We start from the raw sequence: 15,270 nt of genomic DNA on the forward strand, positions 1-15,270 counted from the left end.
AAGCCTGATGTGGGTTCTCACTGGTGTGAGATTGATGTGAGAATGGCGTCAAAATGATCAATAAAAACTGTCATTAAATAAAGATCTTCGGTGTGAACACCAGGGGGAGCCCTATCCATGTGACATATTTTGGGCTTAACGAGCAGAAAATACACCCTAAAAGTAAATGTTATCGTCACTTCTTCCTGCAACACTGGAAAGATCGTTACAATCTTGGAACTGCTCCAAAGATGCCGAATAAGGAAACATCGACATTTATTTAGGTGAAAAATAGCGAATCACAAAAATAAATAAATAAACTAGTGAAAACAGAAAGACTGAGCCCACGTGAATCCACTGCTTCACTGTGAACCGCAAGCGCCACCAATTAAAGTCTCCACGCACTGATTAGCTGCGCAACTACTTTTAAACTGGATATAAATCGCCCTTTAGGGAACAGTTCCCTTTAAAACCTCAGAGTCAATCCAAGCAAGAGTCTTTTGATCTAGATTACATCACATTGTGGATTCAAGGATAAACTTCAAAGATAAAACTGAAAAGGTTACATCACTTACTGCATCAAGCATAGAAACAACAGGATATAGAATTTAATTAATAAAATCACTGATTGCAACTATTTATCCCTTAAGATAAACAAAAGTGTGGGGGGAAAAATCCCACCAGGTCTGCTCATAAGTGTTTGAATTATTTGCTATTTATGTTTGTTGTTGTTTTTTCGTGAAACTCTGATCTGTTCTCTTCCTCGGGTTGTTGACAGCGGTTTGTGTGACTCGTGACTATTGTTTCTAACATCTCTGGCACTGATCTCGCGATTTTAGTTTTCTCCACCTCCTCTGTCTGTCTCTCAGCTCCATCCTTTCACACAGTGCACCGGAGCGCTCAAACGTGAAGCACTTCAGCCAAATTATGCAACACTGGTAACACTTGCCGCTCTCCCATTGGCTGTTGAGTCTTCCACTTGGAGGTGTGGCTAAAGTGCTTCCACCTGCCATTTGCCAAGTCTGTGCCGAGGGCGTGTCTGCCGGTTTCATTCACAAATCTAGCAGCGGAGCGTCTCTCCGACATGTGAAGATCCCTCTGCTTATTCTGTGGCACACATGTCTGCTCCGCAGATGTACGCCTGCAGCCTGAACAGAAGATGGATTCTGACTAGTTCAGAATGAAACTGTAATGTTTGTGGTAACAGCAACAAATATTACTACCATAATGGTGTCCTTTAGCACTTGTGTGATAGTAACATATGAAAAGGAGTCTAGAGAAATGTCCGTGTTAAAGGCAGGAGGCTTAAAATAACTGTTGGATGTCGGTGATCTTTGAGCCCTCGGGGAGCAATTCATTAAAAACAGGTGTGATCCTTTCACAGAAATTACTGCATCAGCTCAGGAACACTTCCACAAATTATTGTCTGTTCACATCCACAAATTTTCTTTTTTTCTTTAAAAAAAACCCCACATATGGCTTATATGTGAACATAATCCAGAAACACTGCTATCTTCTCTGTGCTAACCCTCATTTAAAATGTACTCAGGCAAGGATGTTGGACAAATCAAAATTTGAAGTTCTGTTTGGAAAAATGAACACAGCATCCCACAACTAAAGAGGAGAGAGAACATCCAGTTCGTTATCAGCAGTCAGTCAAAAAATCCTGCATCTCTGATGGTGGGTGCATTGGTGCCTATGGAATTGAGAGCTTGCAAATCTGGAAAGGCACCATCAATGCTGAAAGACATATAAAGGTTTTAGAGCACCATATACTTCCATCCAGACCACATCTACTCCAGAGAAGGAGAAGCAACGTGACTTTGTAGTAGAAGACTCTAGTTTTTAAACTTGCCTGCCTGCAGTCCTGCCTTCTACAAATAGTCAATACATCATGAAATTAAAAGTACAACAAAGAAGATCCAGGACTTTTTGAGCAGCTAGAATCCTATATCAGACGAGAAAGGGACGTTATTCCTCTCCCAGAAGTCCAAAAACTGGTCTCCTTAGTTCCCAGAGGTTTACACACTGTTGTAAACATGGCACCCCATCCCAACTTTTTTGAAACATGTTGCTGCTATCAAATTCAAAATGAGCTGATATTATTCTTGGGTTGAAATATTTGATATGTTTTCTGTGTTCCACTGTGAATAGAACAAGGGTTCATGAGATTTGTGAATCACTGCATCCTGTTTTTATTTACATTTTACTCAGTGTGCCAGTGTTTTTGAAACTGACATTGGAAGCTGTAATCGCACTGTAGTTGCAAAATACATTGTGAAAGAGTTTGCGTGATACTTTGGAACTGATTCCAAAAAGCATGTCTGATTTGCCCAAAGGTGAGTGCACTATCACTGAGGAGCAGATATAGTAGTTAATAATTGTGAGGCAGGCGCTAAAGTACCAGGCTTCAAACCAAATAGTAACTTATTTAAAATTTGAAACAAAGTTTAGTAGTACTAAGCAGTTTCTGCCTGTTCTGCAATGAAAAGAAATATACTGTTTAGACACTCAGGTACGTGCACCCAAACACATAATAATTACAAGAGGGATGTACAGTGTGTTTCATCAAGTTCCTTTATGGATATTATTTCACTGTGATATGGCAACATGATCGACATTTCCTCTAAATCAGAGGAAGCTGAAGGAGAAGGTAGGGCAGGGTAAAGCAGCAGTGTGTAGTAGTTTCCCAGCTATCCTGACATGGTCTGAATCTTTGTCTTTCTGATGGAGGACAAAGATACAAAGAGCACAAAGAGTGTATACTGCAAACTGTCTCCACTTTATATTGCAGCTCTTTGTGTCTTTGTCTTCCATTAGACCAATGACTTTTCAGTCCTAGTGTCTGATTCTCACCTCACCAAACAGGAACTTCAACTTTCACTACCTAAACATTTAAATGCTTTCACACTGAGTAAGAATGTATGTAGAAATGTCTTCTACGTAAAGTAATCGTGTAAATGTTTAATTTAGCTTCTATAATTAAGCGCTCTCACATCCCTCTTTGTTTCCCTCTAAATCATCTGCTGAATCCTTTTTATTACATTCATGCAATAGTCAGTTTTTACTACAATCAACCCAATGGAGCAATGCTCTGATTTCCACCTCAGGGACCGGTTTGACACACTGAACTTTGACCCACTTAATTGACAAACACATCTTCCATAAATGATACTTCAGCTTGTCAATACAAGGACTGATAATGAGAAAAGAGAAAAAAAAACATGGAAGCCAAGTGGAGGATGGGATTTGAAGGGGATGGTCTTCAGCAAGCATGAACTCAAAGTAGGTTCAGTGAGTTCATGTGCTGTAGAGGAATGCTCACGTAGCACACATACGACCTTTCCCCTGGTTTATTTTTTGCCAAAGTTCACCTGTTATTGTATCCTGACAATAAGAGGGTCCTGTTTGCGCACCTGATGTTAAGGTTACTAAATACTGAGGGACTTGACATAGTTGCAGGCCTCGAAGATGGTAATTGTCAATCTAACAAGGACACAGCCTGTTGTGTACGTTGAGGAGGGTCAGTGGGTTCATGTGTATGTTAAGCATGGGAGTGGGGGAAGGGTAGGCCGTTTATCATAGGCTGAAACATGCTGGGGATTTCGGATCTAAAAATACTAGTCAAAGCCAGTAAAATCGTGGCCTTACAATAAAGCCCAATGAGGAGAGAGACCAGCAATAAGATAAGTATGTAGCATGTGACAAGATCATGTGTATGATCCATGTACGTTGGTATAATGCATTGCAAGTTTCAGAGGGAGGGTCAGTGAGTTCGCTGCTGTAAGGCTATATATCATGGTACTGGGAGGTGATTTGTTATCTGTATGATTGCATGCAGCAGTGTGTGTTTTTAACTTAAACATGAAATGACACTGACACAAAGCAGGCAATCACACTTTAAATACGATATTTCATTGTTTGGAAAATTTATCACCTCAGCTCTCCTTCCTACTTTCATCCTCTGAATTCCAGTTTGTGACACTAGACAAACGAGTTGGTAAGCTTTAAACTGAGGAAAATACAAAAATGTTCACATGAGATTATGTAAAACTGCAAGAAATTTAGCAAATAAACAATATCCGTCTAATATTGCAAGTTATGTAACCCAAGATAACTCAGGGTGAAAGAATTGCACAGCCTTGTCCAGGCAGAGTGACCATCATTATAAGAAATGTGATTTTCTAGTCTGTTCTGGGCAATATAATGAAAAACGTCGCCCACTGTTTATTTAGTTATTATTTTACCTTTGAGAGGCCTTATTTGTAAGCGGTTTTCGTGCTCCATGCGTGCCTTCTGCTAAACCTCTCAAGTCCCTTGTAATATTTATTTATCAACGTGCGTTCTTACGCTCTCGGTATGAGTAATTTTTGCGCACATCTCGTGCATAGAACATACTGTGCACATCTCGGGCCGACGTGCGTGCCTGCGTGTGTTTACACCCGCTCGCTATAGTAGAGCAGCCCAGCCCAGACGCCACACTCACGGGCGACACATGAGTGGGCAGGACCGTGAGTGCCGGGGCCGCCGTCCAGTCAGCGGAGATCACTGCGATCACTGGCTGGAAGGTTCAGCCAATGGCGCGCGCCGCCGTCGACACGGCAGCCAATGGAGTGCGCGCAGAGCGTGGGCACGTGGATTTGCGCACATGTTGACGCTTGTAAACTGCCGAGAGAAAGAGGCAGCACAGGCACAGACCGATGAACGGCAGGCCGGGTGGTGTGTGTGTGTGTGTATATGTGTGTGTGACAGAGAGGTGATGCTCGGCGTCCCGATGCTGCTCCAGCCTCGGAGTGTGGACTGACGGACCAAAAGTAGAAGACAGAGCCATCCTCCACTATTATTAGAATCAGCTGTTATTTTTAAAAGCGCTTTACTGAAGGTAAGAATTTTCAAAAGCATTTTTATCTTTTTTGTTTGCCGAAGTTGGCAGCTTAGCCTGAAGGAATTTCCTGTCCTGTGCGTACCATCCCGGTATAATTTTAATATATCCTAAAGCTGTGTTGCCTAACGATAAATTGCTTTTAAACGTTATAATGATTGCTCAGATTTTCCTTCATGTTTAAGACAAGTAACTGCTATGGATTTATGTTAGTGTCTGATAGACTGAACGGCTTTAGATGGCCTGAATGTACAGTTCTATTAGTTTCTCTTGCTGGCGTGGTGGTGGTGGGCACAGACACAGGCCGGCAGAAAACACCTGAGTCGCAGCCTCATGGTCTACCTGTGCAGGCTGTGGCAACACATCCACCAATCCAATCCTACCGCATCTCCATCCAGCTGGGGCTATAAACTAAGTAAGGGGTTGTACATAAACAGAAATAGCATCAGATTGCCTCACAGTATTTGAAGCTGTTGACTCTTTCACGTTAACAACGTGCCATTTGGTTTGACAGCCACCAGACATAAAATGTAAATGGCAAAGCACGCTGTCTGAGCGTTTCTTTCTCCTTTTGCGTTTGTGTCAGTCTCCTTCATTTGTGAGTGACTTTTGACTTTATTTTTCTGACGCTGATAAAGAGTTCTGTTGGTGTATTTCATTGCTGAGCATTTCTCAGTTTCCCCTGAAATCTCCCCCTCAGTATTGGTGGGATCAGAGATTGAACAAGCTGAGAAAGAAAGGGGGAGAAAAACAAACAGATGAGAGAAAGGCACATGGCCAGAAATGCAGAATGTGAAAATGTGAGAAAAAGGAGGAGGAAGAGGGCTTGGTTTGGAGAGGAAAGGAAGAGGGGGCACCGGGCTTGTGTGCATAACGAACAGGATGAGCTGAAGGCAGAGCGGAGAGGGATGAGAAGCATACAGAAATACAGCCGAGAGGAAAGAGAGTGGTTTGTGTGTGTGTGTGTGTGTGTGTGTGTGTGTGTGTGTGTGTGTGTGTGTGTGTGTGTGTGTGTGTGTGTGTGTGTGTGTGTGTGTGTGTGTGAATCCAAGGGGGGATGGAGCGCAAGCCTGAGACGGAGAGGAGGGGCTAGAGAGAGCACTGGAGGCTGTGGCAAAGAGAGAGAGCAGGCCTATTCCGATTTCACTACTCTACAAGCTCCCATCCCCCTCACACATTTTACTCTCCTACAGCCTCCAATCTCCTCAATGGAAGCCAGACATGCACTACTATTGTGTGCCTACTGCCTACCCCCAGTCCCAAACTAGGGCAGTGCTATACCCACCATTTTGAGTAATAGGGGTTATAATTTTTGGTAGCGAGGTAGGAAAATGGAGTATTGCCAAATGCTAAGAACTAAACTTCCTCTCACTTCAGATGTGTTGGTTTTCAATGTTCCCTTAAGCCACACTTGTGTTTCTTTCCGTCATCCTAATCTTTGAGCTTTCTTTCTGTCCCGATAGGGATGCAGTCGCAGGGCAGCACCTCCTCTCAGCCCTCCTTTGATTCCCTGAGCTCCAGTGACAGCCTCTTGTTCAGCGATTCAGAGCAGGCAGAGGACGACACAGACGTCTTCCTGACAGACAGCTCTCCATCTGTCATCATCGGGGGGTCGGGCAGCGCGTCAGCAAGTGGAAATGGGGGGTCAGACAGTCCCGGGTCACAGTGGACGTGTGACGGCTTCACCGACAAAGAGGAAGAGGAGGACTCGTACAGGTCACAGAGTGGCGGCAAAGCGGCTCACGTCAGCCTGGGGAAGACTGATCCGGCGAGGCAGACTGCAAAATCACAAGGAGATCTGCTGTTTGCTCAGAAGGTAAGAAAGGTGATGGGCAGAAAAGGAGAGTGATGAGAAGAGGGCTGACATAGCAGTGTGCGTGCAAAGGAAAGCCCAGCAGATAGCCTCAGACAGCCAAGCCTAACCAAAACCAACTCGTAATCTGTCTTCCCTCCTCCTCTGTCAGTGTGCTGAGCTGCAGGGTTTCATCAGGCCCCTGCTAGAGCTGCTGAATGGACTGAAGAGGGGCCGATTCGACCGGGGTAAGCATCCTTTCTTCACTGTCTTCTGGGAGGCAAGTGTGTGTGTGCGCTCGCTGGCTTCTGCAGTTGTTGAGGCTGAACACAGGTTTACATGATCTAAGTGGCCTCAGTCCATTGAAATAGTAAGTTTTCCTTCAAGCAGTAGTCTGTATTGATGTAGCCTATCGATCCAGTCCACAGTGCTGTGTGTGTGTGTATGTGTGAAGCGAGTCTTCTCGCTGACTCAGTAGCTTGCAAGAGTTTACCGATATCATGAGTTAGAGCGTGTGTGCATGTGTGAGACCGTGCATGCCCACATATGCATTCATTCAGTGTGAATGCTGACTGAAGGATTATGTTCTTTTGATTGACAGGCTTGAGTAGTTTCCAGCAGAGCGTGGCGATGGATCGTATCCAGAGGATTGTGGGGGTTTTACAGAGACCTGACTGCGGGTAGGATGTCAACCAAATTGTCCCACCATCCATCAGCCCTCTTTTTCTCACTCTTATCAAGTCCTGCCATCATGAGATGTTTTAGCTGCATTTAAGAATTATTATCTTTATTAAACTGTGAGTTGATCTTAGATATGCAGTGCACGGTGAGGCAGGATGTTTTATTGAACAGTCCTCAGGCAGGTAGAGTTACAGCTTTCACTGTCAGTGCAGAGAAACACCAAACTTCAGATGAAATTTTAACTAGATCTCTGTGCAGGATCATAAATATCCACGCCTGTTTCTACTCAGCAGCAAAGTCGTATTCCTATCTGCTCCTCACCTAAATTTTGTTCCTCTTTCTACATCATAGGGAGAAGTATCTGAACACTCTGCTCCAGGTGGAGATGATGCTAAAACTTTGGTTTCCCCAAATTCTCACTCAGCCTGTGTCTACAGCCTCCAGTGTCGCCACATCCCCTGCCCGATCCCTCCAGGAAGCTTTCGGCTCCATCCCGCCGCACAAACACAGGGATCAGTTACATATTCCCGTTAAGGTGAGGACATACATTCCTGACTTCTTGCTGCTAATACACATAAACATTTCTCCACCCCACCAGCACCACAAATTTTACAAAAACCTCCCGTTCATATTCTGAAAATTACTCTCCTGTTTATTTTCCAGAAGCGCAGACTCAGCTGGACGGGTACAGACTCTCCCACGCCTTCCCCTGTACCTCTCAAGTCCCCCCATATCAGCACAGGAGAAAACAGGGTGAAGTCTGATTGCAGAGAAGGTGGACCTTCTTCCTCCCCATCACTAGCAGCTGATGCAAATCAGAGTTTGGCCCATGCAGCCAGCAGCAGTCAGCTAACTGATGACAAAAATGACGGAAAAGACGGAGACGGCAAGGAACCAGTGAAGGTGTCGAAGTACCAAGCGGGTCAGAGCTCTAAGCCGAGCCTCACGTGGGTTCATGTTGCGCCCATCCTGTCCCCACGAAATACCTGCCTCTCACACGATGCTCTCACAGCCAGCAGGAGGTTGAGCCCGGCTACACAAGACAGCTCCATCTCCTCCACCACACCTTACAAGCACCCCAAAAATGTGAAGAAGCCAATCCGGTGCCAAAGCCAGCCTGTTGCTGGACAGCAGAGTGAGAGGGGGACCACCGAGGCAACTCCGGGTGAGAGCCAGTCTCCTCCTGTTACACTTAAGCCTTTGCCTGGGGCGTGTCCCACCAGCTTGAAGACCTGATGTACTGAATCAGCAAAAGAACTGGCAGCCTTGCTTTGTTACACCACTGGGCTAAAAGCTGCTGCGACAGGAAGAAGGGAAGAGGCTGAAGGCCTGTGATTATACTTGCATTAATGAGAGGAAGTGAGGAAAGAATTGTTGGTGATAGATGTTGAAAACAATGACGGATAAAAACATAACCTATCATCCAGACCACAGTTAAAACAGACATTTCAAACAACAGGACATAAACAAGAACCGTTATCACACTTATAATCGAAACTCGTGCGGAAAGGTGGTTGTCAAGGTTCAAAAGCAATGTACAGGTAACGAGAGACATTCTAGAGTATTTAGAGGAGTAAATGATCGCTCCTCTTCAGCATGAAGGCAATCAATACAAAAAGAAGAAATATTTATGTAGGTGACTGTTTCAACAGACATCTAACTTGAAAGAAACTGTTCGAAAATGGAACAGCCGATGTCAGTAATCAAAATAAAACCTTCCAGTGTTTATTTTGATGTGGTTGATGAGTGAGCTGATTCTAGTCTTGCAGCAGAAGACACGTTTTTCTCTACATTCTTTTGAATGGTTTGAAGAGGAAAAAGCGACACTGGGGGTAACTAAAAAAATCTTGTTGCTAGTGATGTGAGAAATGAGGTGTAGTGTGCGCCGTGTCGGAGCCATTGGAGACGGTGGAAAAATGACATCACAACTCACGAATGTAATCCAAGAATTGTTTAGACACTCGGCTGGCAGATCATCAGCATCGAGCAGGAGTGACATCGCAGCGACCGGTGGTCACATAACTTTTCCTGTCGTGCCGTGGATCAGATGTTTCCGACGGCAAACCGACTGGCAATCAGTCTCATTACAATCCGAGACTTTTAATAGACCAGCGTATGGAGTTAACAAGGACCACTAAAAGACATGTCTATTGATTCAATTACACAGTTAATTTATTCATGTGTTGATCTGATACTGCATCTATTTATTGTTTGTATTTATTGGGCAGCTTATCACCTGCTGTGCGCTTGCATAGTTTGGCCTACAGTTCTTTTGAGGTGACTGGGAAGATGCTGTTGACATTTTTTTGTGGTTTTTATTGCTATCGTGAGGAGGGCAAAACAAAAAGGACGTGAAATCTTATGATTGGTCTCTTGGACTACTGTGCCTTTTTTACCAAATAGGATGTGTTTTTCAAAAAAAAAAGCATTCTGTGCTCTCAGTGCATTCATACTGTGTTTTGATTGTTTGCATGTGTTTCACAAAACCAGTGCACAGTCAAACGCGAAAGCCAACGTGTAGTCACCCTTCTTCTAAAATCGCACACAGCTTAAAAACCAACATCATCAACTGTGATTCTTTAAAACAAAAACAAAAAAAAATGGCATCCAGCTCTTATATCCCAACATCTACAGCTCACCTGAATGGCCTGCATCTCTGACTAATACACACACCAACAGCAGTGGCTACTATTTGTCATGTAGTATTTAAGTGTCTAGCCTTCCTTTGGGGCTTTTCTTTAGGTTCTGATCAGGAGAGAAACAGACTGAACGGCACTTAAAGATGGTGCTCTTGAAAACTTGAAAACATGGTGAAAATATAAATGTAAGGGAAGAAATCTTTCTTTGCACCACTCTCTACCGCTGCTATCATCGTGCTGATTTACATGTATCATTGAAGGCTTGCTCTTTAATTGGAAGTCCACTCACAGCATTCATTTAAATGTTGAAGGGGTTCTTAGTAACCCGACTGGATTAATCTATATTGTAAATATTTGGACTGATATTTTTGAATTGGTGTGAGAGGTTCATATGTTATTTACATAACTACAAATGGGGTGGGGGGATTTGCATTACTAGACTCCTCCAAAAAGCACCACACGTGAACACAGAGCCACCGGCAGCCAACATGTTACTGCCTGTTTGTTTTTGTTGTTTTTCTCAGTACGGAGTGTACAAACCCTCAGTCACTCTTATCCTGCTACAATACGCCAGATGTTGACTCTTGATCAGAGGCTGGGGGTGTCTTCCACCACACTCCTGTTTTGGTTTTTGGGTTGTTTTTTGTGGTATGACAGAGAAGCCAATTGCACTTATTTTTCATTATGTCCTTTTTCATGTGTTTTCTACTGCAGCGACCACTGCTTATTGGTCAGAAATAATGTCTTGTTTATTTCAGCTGCCTTCTTCTTTTACTACTACAACTACTTATTACATTTTAAAAGCTGACTGTAGTTCCACCTCGCCTCCCTTCCCCCACTCTGCTGCACTCGTCTGCCCCTGCCCTCTCCTCTCCTTTATCTCCCTCAATCCCGTAGTATATTTTCTTTCTAAACTAAACTCTGTCTTTCACTCAACCCAATTCTATGTGATATTACACTCCTTTTTTTTTAAAATATTGATACAATCAAAGATTAAAAAAAATAAAATAAAATAAAAACTTTTAATAAATGAAACCAATTTTTGAAAGATGAAACTGCCTGTGTGCTTGTTTACGCAAATCTTCATGCATTTATTTTGTTTTCTTTTGATTATGCAGCTCCCGATTTGGAAAGCAGCTTTTAATAAACAGATGTGTGACTCGATGGGGTGCAGATTTACAGACTGTATATTCTGAAGGCTGCGTGAGTGCACGAGTGAGTGGGGGTGAGGCGGAGACGATGAAGGCAGGAAGAAGAGGAGGGGCAGTGGGGTGGTGAGACTACAGCCTCTGTAATCTGACTGAGAGAGGTAGGGGGGCTGGCTGATCCTCCAACCAGCTGCTACATCAGAGTCCAAACACTACTTTAGCTTATATGTGTGCTCATGTGAGAGTGTTATAATGAGTAAATACCTTCTGGAGGTTAGCAGAGAAAAGTTGGTGGTCTCTGTAGCGCGGTCCTGCATTTCACACGAAAACAATTACCCACAGGCTAAAGTCTGATCTCTGCAGGCGACCACCGAGAATTTTAATTCCCTCTAGAAAAAAAAAATCAAAAGGTGAGAATGAAAAATTGAGTGGCGCGGCGCTGCATCACCCACACCGAACGTGATGAAAGAAAATGAAAAAAATTCTGATAACCCAAACACACACTGGGAGGTTGCTAGGAGTAATGTTATGTAACAAAATGTGAGTTTTACTTCAAAATAAAGAGAAAGTAAAAACTTTAAAGTTATGAAGCTGTGTACTAATTTAACTTCAATCTGTCTTTTTTGTTGTTTTCAAAAAACATTGCTTCTTTTATCCTTTAATATTTAAATCTGGAAGTTCTGATTCTGTTAATTTCACCAATTCTCAAAGAAAAATCTATGACCAGAAAATCAGACGCAACAATAGATGTTACACTGCACAAGGAGCACAACTGTTAATTTCATGTATTAACCATCATTGCACTCTCGTTCTCCTTCGCCCAGCATCATATCCTTAGATACTGCATGCACACCAGGATGAGAGTGGCAAATTTTGGGAGGGTGTGGTTTTGACTTCTCTCTCATGCCATGCGGCACGTATGCATGCATGCATGCGCTGCTCCCCCCCCCGTCGCACGCTCTGACACACTGACTGGCTGATTTGGTGATGGGCTTGTCTCTGACACAGTGACTATGCTACGTTACAACAACACAGACAGCCCTCCCTGCCTCCACCCTCCCTCCCCCTCGGCCCCCCCTTGTATCCATGCAGTTTTTAGCAGAAAAAGCCCTTGCCCTCCATCTCCCCACCGCTGCTATTCTCCCCCCCTCTTTCTACTCCGGAGGATGGAAACGAGGGGCAAGAGGAAAAGGACGAGAAGAGGATGTGTGGAGGGCACAGGGACGAAACTTGACCTCGCTACAGTTTTGAGAACATTTTTTTTAACAAACAAAATATGTATAATTGTTCTTTTTCTCCCCAAAAAAGCTACATTTGTTTTTTGTTTAATCATTCAGTTGGATTATAATATTCTGTTTGCGCAGTATATTTTCACATAATTAACATTACAGCACTGTTCACATTCAAGTTGTTTTCACTTCTCCGAGCATGTGTTGGCTTAATTTAGCATGTGTGTGTCCATCAATAGGATTGCACATAATGAACTTACTGCGGCTCTTATCCCTTGCTGTGTAGGTTTTAATTGTGGGCCCACATCCTGTTACTGGTTTTAACAAGTTGATGATTTAATGGTGTCCTTCCAGTTCTGCTCTGTGCACATAATGAAGGGAACGACACAATGAGGTGCTTATTCACTTATTCTAAACACCCCTCCCCCATAATTTCACTCCAGTACGACTCGCGTGAGGTGAAGTCACTCTCTGACTTTACAACTACATACACAGCCTCTTACTCACCATAAGTCCACAGGGTTTTTTTTAGTGCAGACTTGACCAAAAAAACAGCCTGAATGCTCAATAAACCTGCCCAATCCTGAAATGGAAATCAGAGACATTTCGAAGTCCCTGCTTCGCCGGAGATCACAGCGGTGACGGGCCCTTGGTGTGCCAGGTTGAAGGGGTTGCTCTGCGCGCCATCTGTGGTCTCCATCTCTGTGAACAACGTAAAGACAGAGACACCAGGACTAAATTTTCAAGGGCGCACGTGTGTCTCATCATGACATTGTGTGTGTGTGTGTGTGTGTGTGTGTGTGTGTGATATTTGGGGCACGGCTCAGCTACAGGCAAATAACATCCTCATCAGTTTCTCTGGCCTGAATGTGTTCTCGGGAGTCTGCTCGCGATGACACCATCCCACACGGCTGCTTAATTATTCAAGTACACTGAGTGAAAGGGAATCACCAGGTTCAGTATACTCATGAGGGGGGAAAGAAAGACACAGATGGCAAGCAAAGAGGGCTATAAATGAGACAAAAGTGAGAGATTAAAGCTTACTCCCTCTGAGTTAGAATGAACCACCTGCACATAAACTGAGATCCTAGCAGCGTATGCTCGAAGTCAAGACAGCTGAGCCCCCTGAGAGTATATCTTCCAAGATGATTTACAACCCCTGTCAGACACAATGAAATAAAACTGGGTCAGCATGATAAAATATACCATAACCATACAGTTGATGAATCAAAAAGCTTTGTGTGAGAACAGGGGGGATAACTTAACTAAAGTCTTAAACTTTGCTCTGTAGTTAATTTTTGGAGAAAAGCAATAATATACATTAATAGCTGATATCAAGCTCAAAGGCTGTTAAGACTGAAAGGAAACACTTAAGATTCAGCAATAAAAGCTTTGCAGATACCGGACTAGGATTACAAACTAAATACCTGACATTCCAGTAATATAACAGATTAATTCATACAGATCCCATCGCATGCCCCCATGATGCATTACTCTTGTTTTAGCTGCACAGGCAAATTGAAATCACTGTGTTTGCCAGTGTGGGGTCAGGGCATGCGTGTGCGCATGTGATGCTGTGTGCGTTTTTGTTTTTCCTGTGTGCACTTGTATAGAAATATCTGTGGTATTGTCATATTATGTGCTGAGGTGTCATTACATAATAGAGCTGGCTGGAGAGAGGGAACGGGGGGCGGGGGCTGTGGGGTGTGCAGGGCAGACGGCTCATGGGAGGGATTCAGGTTGGCCACGGGTGGTCGTAGCAGAGTGGGTAAATGTGAGAGACAGTGGTGTGTGAGGTGTTTACTGTCAGGCTCATCATTTGATTATCCACAGATTAAGGTAGCATTATTGTAAATTTAATGAAAATAATTACCCATGTTGGGTTTTTTGTTTTGTTTTTAGCCAAAATCAGAGTTAAAACCGAGAGAAGAGCTTTATATGTAAACCTGGCATTTAGCAACTCATGTACTACTTTTAGGCTGATCAGTGAGAAAGTGAAGCCCAACAATTTAAATTTTTTTTAAAACATATTATTTGGAGTCATGTTAATAAGTAAGTCATGTTTGCTTATTTGTCTCACTTTCCTATCAGAGACGGTACCATAATAACAAAAAAACTCAATAGTTTTGGAGTCTTTTAGCTCATCTATCTTCATCAGACTATCCTTGAACATTCAGATGTCACCCACTGGTTTTGGAGTATGCATTTTGAAGCTTCAACTAGCTTTTTGGCTGCTGACATGTTGCTATTGGTTTTTGAGCAAGACATGACCATATGCGAATGAGATGATGAAGCGTCAATAGCAAGCTGATTCATAAACTGTACACGTGCATGGCACAGACACAAATATAGACTTATTAGTATTAATCAACAGACTAACAACATACTACAATTTCACTTACCAGAACTGAAGCGCAGATGTCTTGGATGTTGATCTCTATCACCCAGCAAACCATATTATGTAATTTTATTAAAGACACCAACCGCAGAGACCACGTTTATTTCAGTAACAATGGTGAAGACAAAACTGCTAGTGCAAGTTTACTTTGTAAACAAAAAGAAGTTTTTGTTGTATTATTCAAATGCCTCTAACCCACAGTTGAGGCTAAATGTACAACATTCAGTTATTTAGCATTATATTTAACTGTAATTATGTGCTTCACTCCCCACTGTCCTGCTTTTTTTCTCCTCTATCACTGCATGGATATCTCCAGACTATTTATCTCAGCTTTGTCTTAAACACACTGTTCCTCACATATTTAAGTCACGGGTTCAGAACTTATTATTTGTTTCTTAGTTAATTGCATACAGGCTATAGTAAATTCCTCTCTGGCCTCTGGTCAAGTTCTGTGTTACTTTAAGAATGCTGTTATTCACCCTAGACTAAGTTACGATAAACAGCATTCTTGATAAATTTCCA

The 15,270-nt window shown here is 43.0% G+C and overlaps 1 protein-coding gene and 1 long non-coding RNA gene across 2 annotated transcripts; one reads left to right on the forward strand and one right to left on the reverse strand.

The window, feature by feature from the left end:
- Window positions 1–4,615: 4,615 nt before the first annotated feature.
- Window positions 4,616–9,931, forward strand: LOC113032556 (circadian-associated transcriptional repressor-like). The gene is made up of 6 exons (XM_026185540.1): window positions 4,616–4,861; window positions 6,325–6,677; window positions 6,826–6,901; window positions 7,255–7,333; window positions 7,686–7,869; window positions 7,998–9,931. The coding sequence occupies exons 2-6, from the start codon at window positions 6,327–6,329 to the stop codon at window positions 8,568–8,570; spliced, it is 1,263 nt and encodes a 420-aa protein (XP_026041325.1). The 5' UTR covers window positions 4,616–4,861; window positions 6,325–6,326; the 3' UTR covers window positions 8,571–9,931.
- Window positions 9,932–12,594: 2,663 nt separating this feature from the next.
- LOC113032497 (uncharacterized) lies at window positions 12,595–13,489 on the reverse strand. Its single transcript, XR_003273886.1, has 3 exons — window positions 13,419–13,489; window positions 12,858–13,052; window positions 12,595–12,711 (listed from the first exon to the last, which is right to left on the reverse strand). It is a non-coding gene; the product is annotated as an uncharacterized LOC113032497 (long non-coding RNA).
- Between the last annotated feature and the right edge of the window lie 1,781 nt (window positions 13,490–15,270).

This window comes from Astatotilapia calliptera, chromosome 11 (assembly GCF_900246225.1).
Source record: "Astatotilapia calliptera chromosome 11, fAstCal1.2, whole genome shotgun sequence".
Lineage (NCBI taxonomy): Eukaryota > Metazoa > Chordata > Actinopteri > Cichliformes > Cichlidae > Astatotilapia > Astatotilapia calliptera.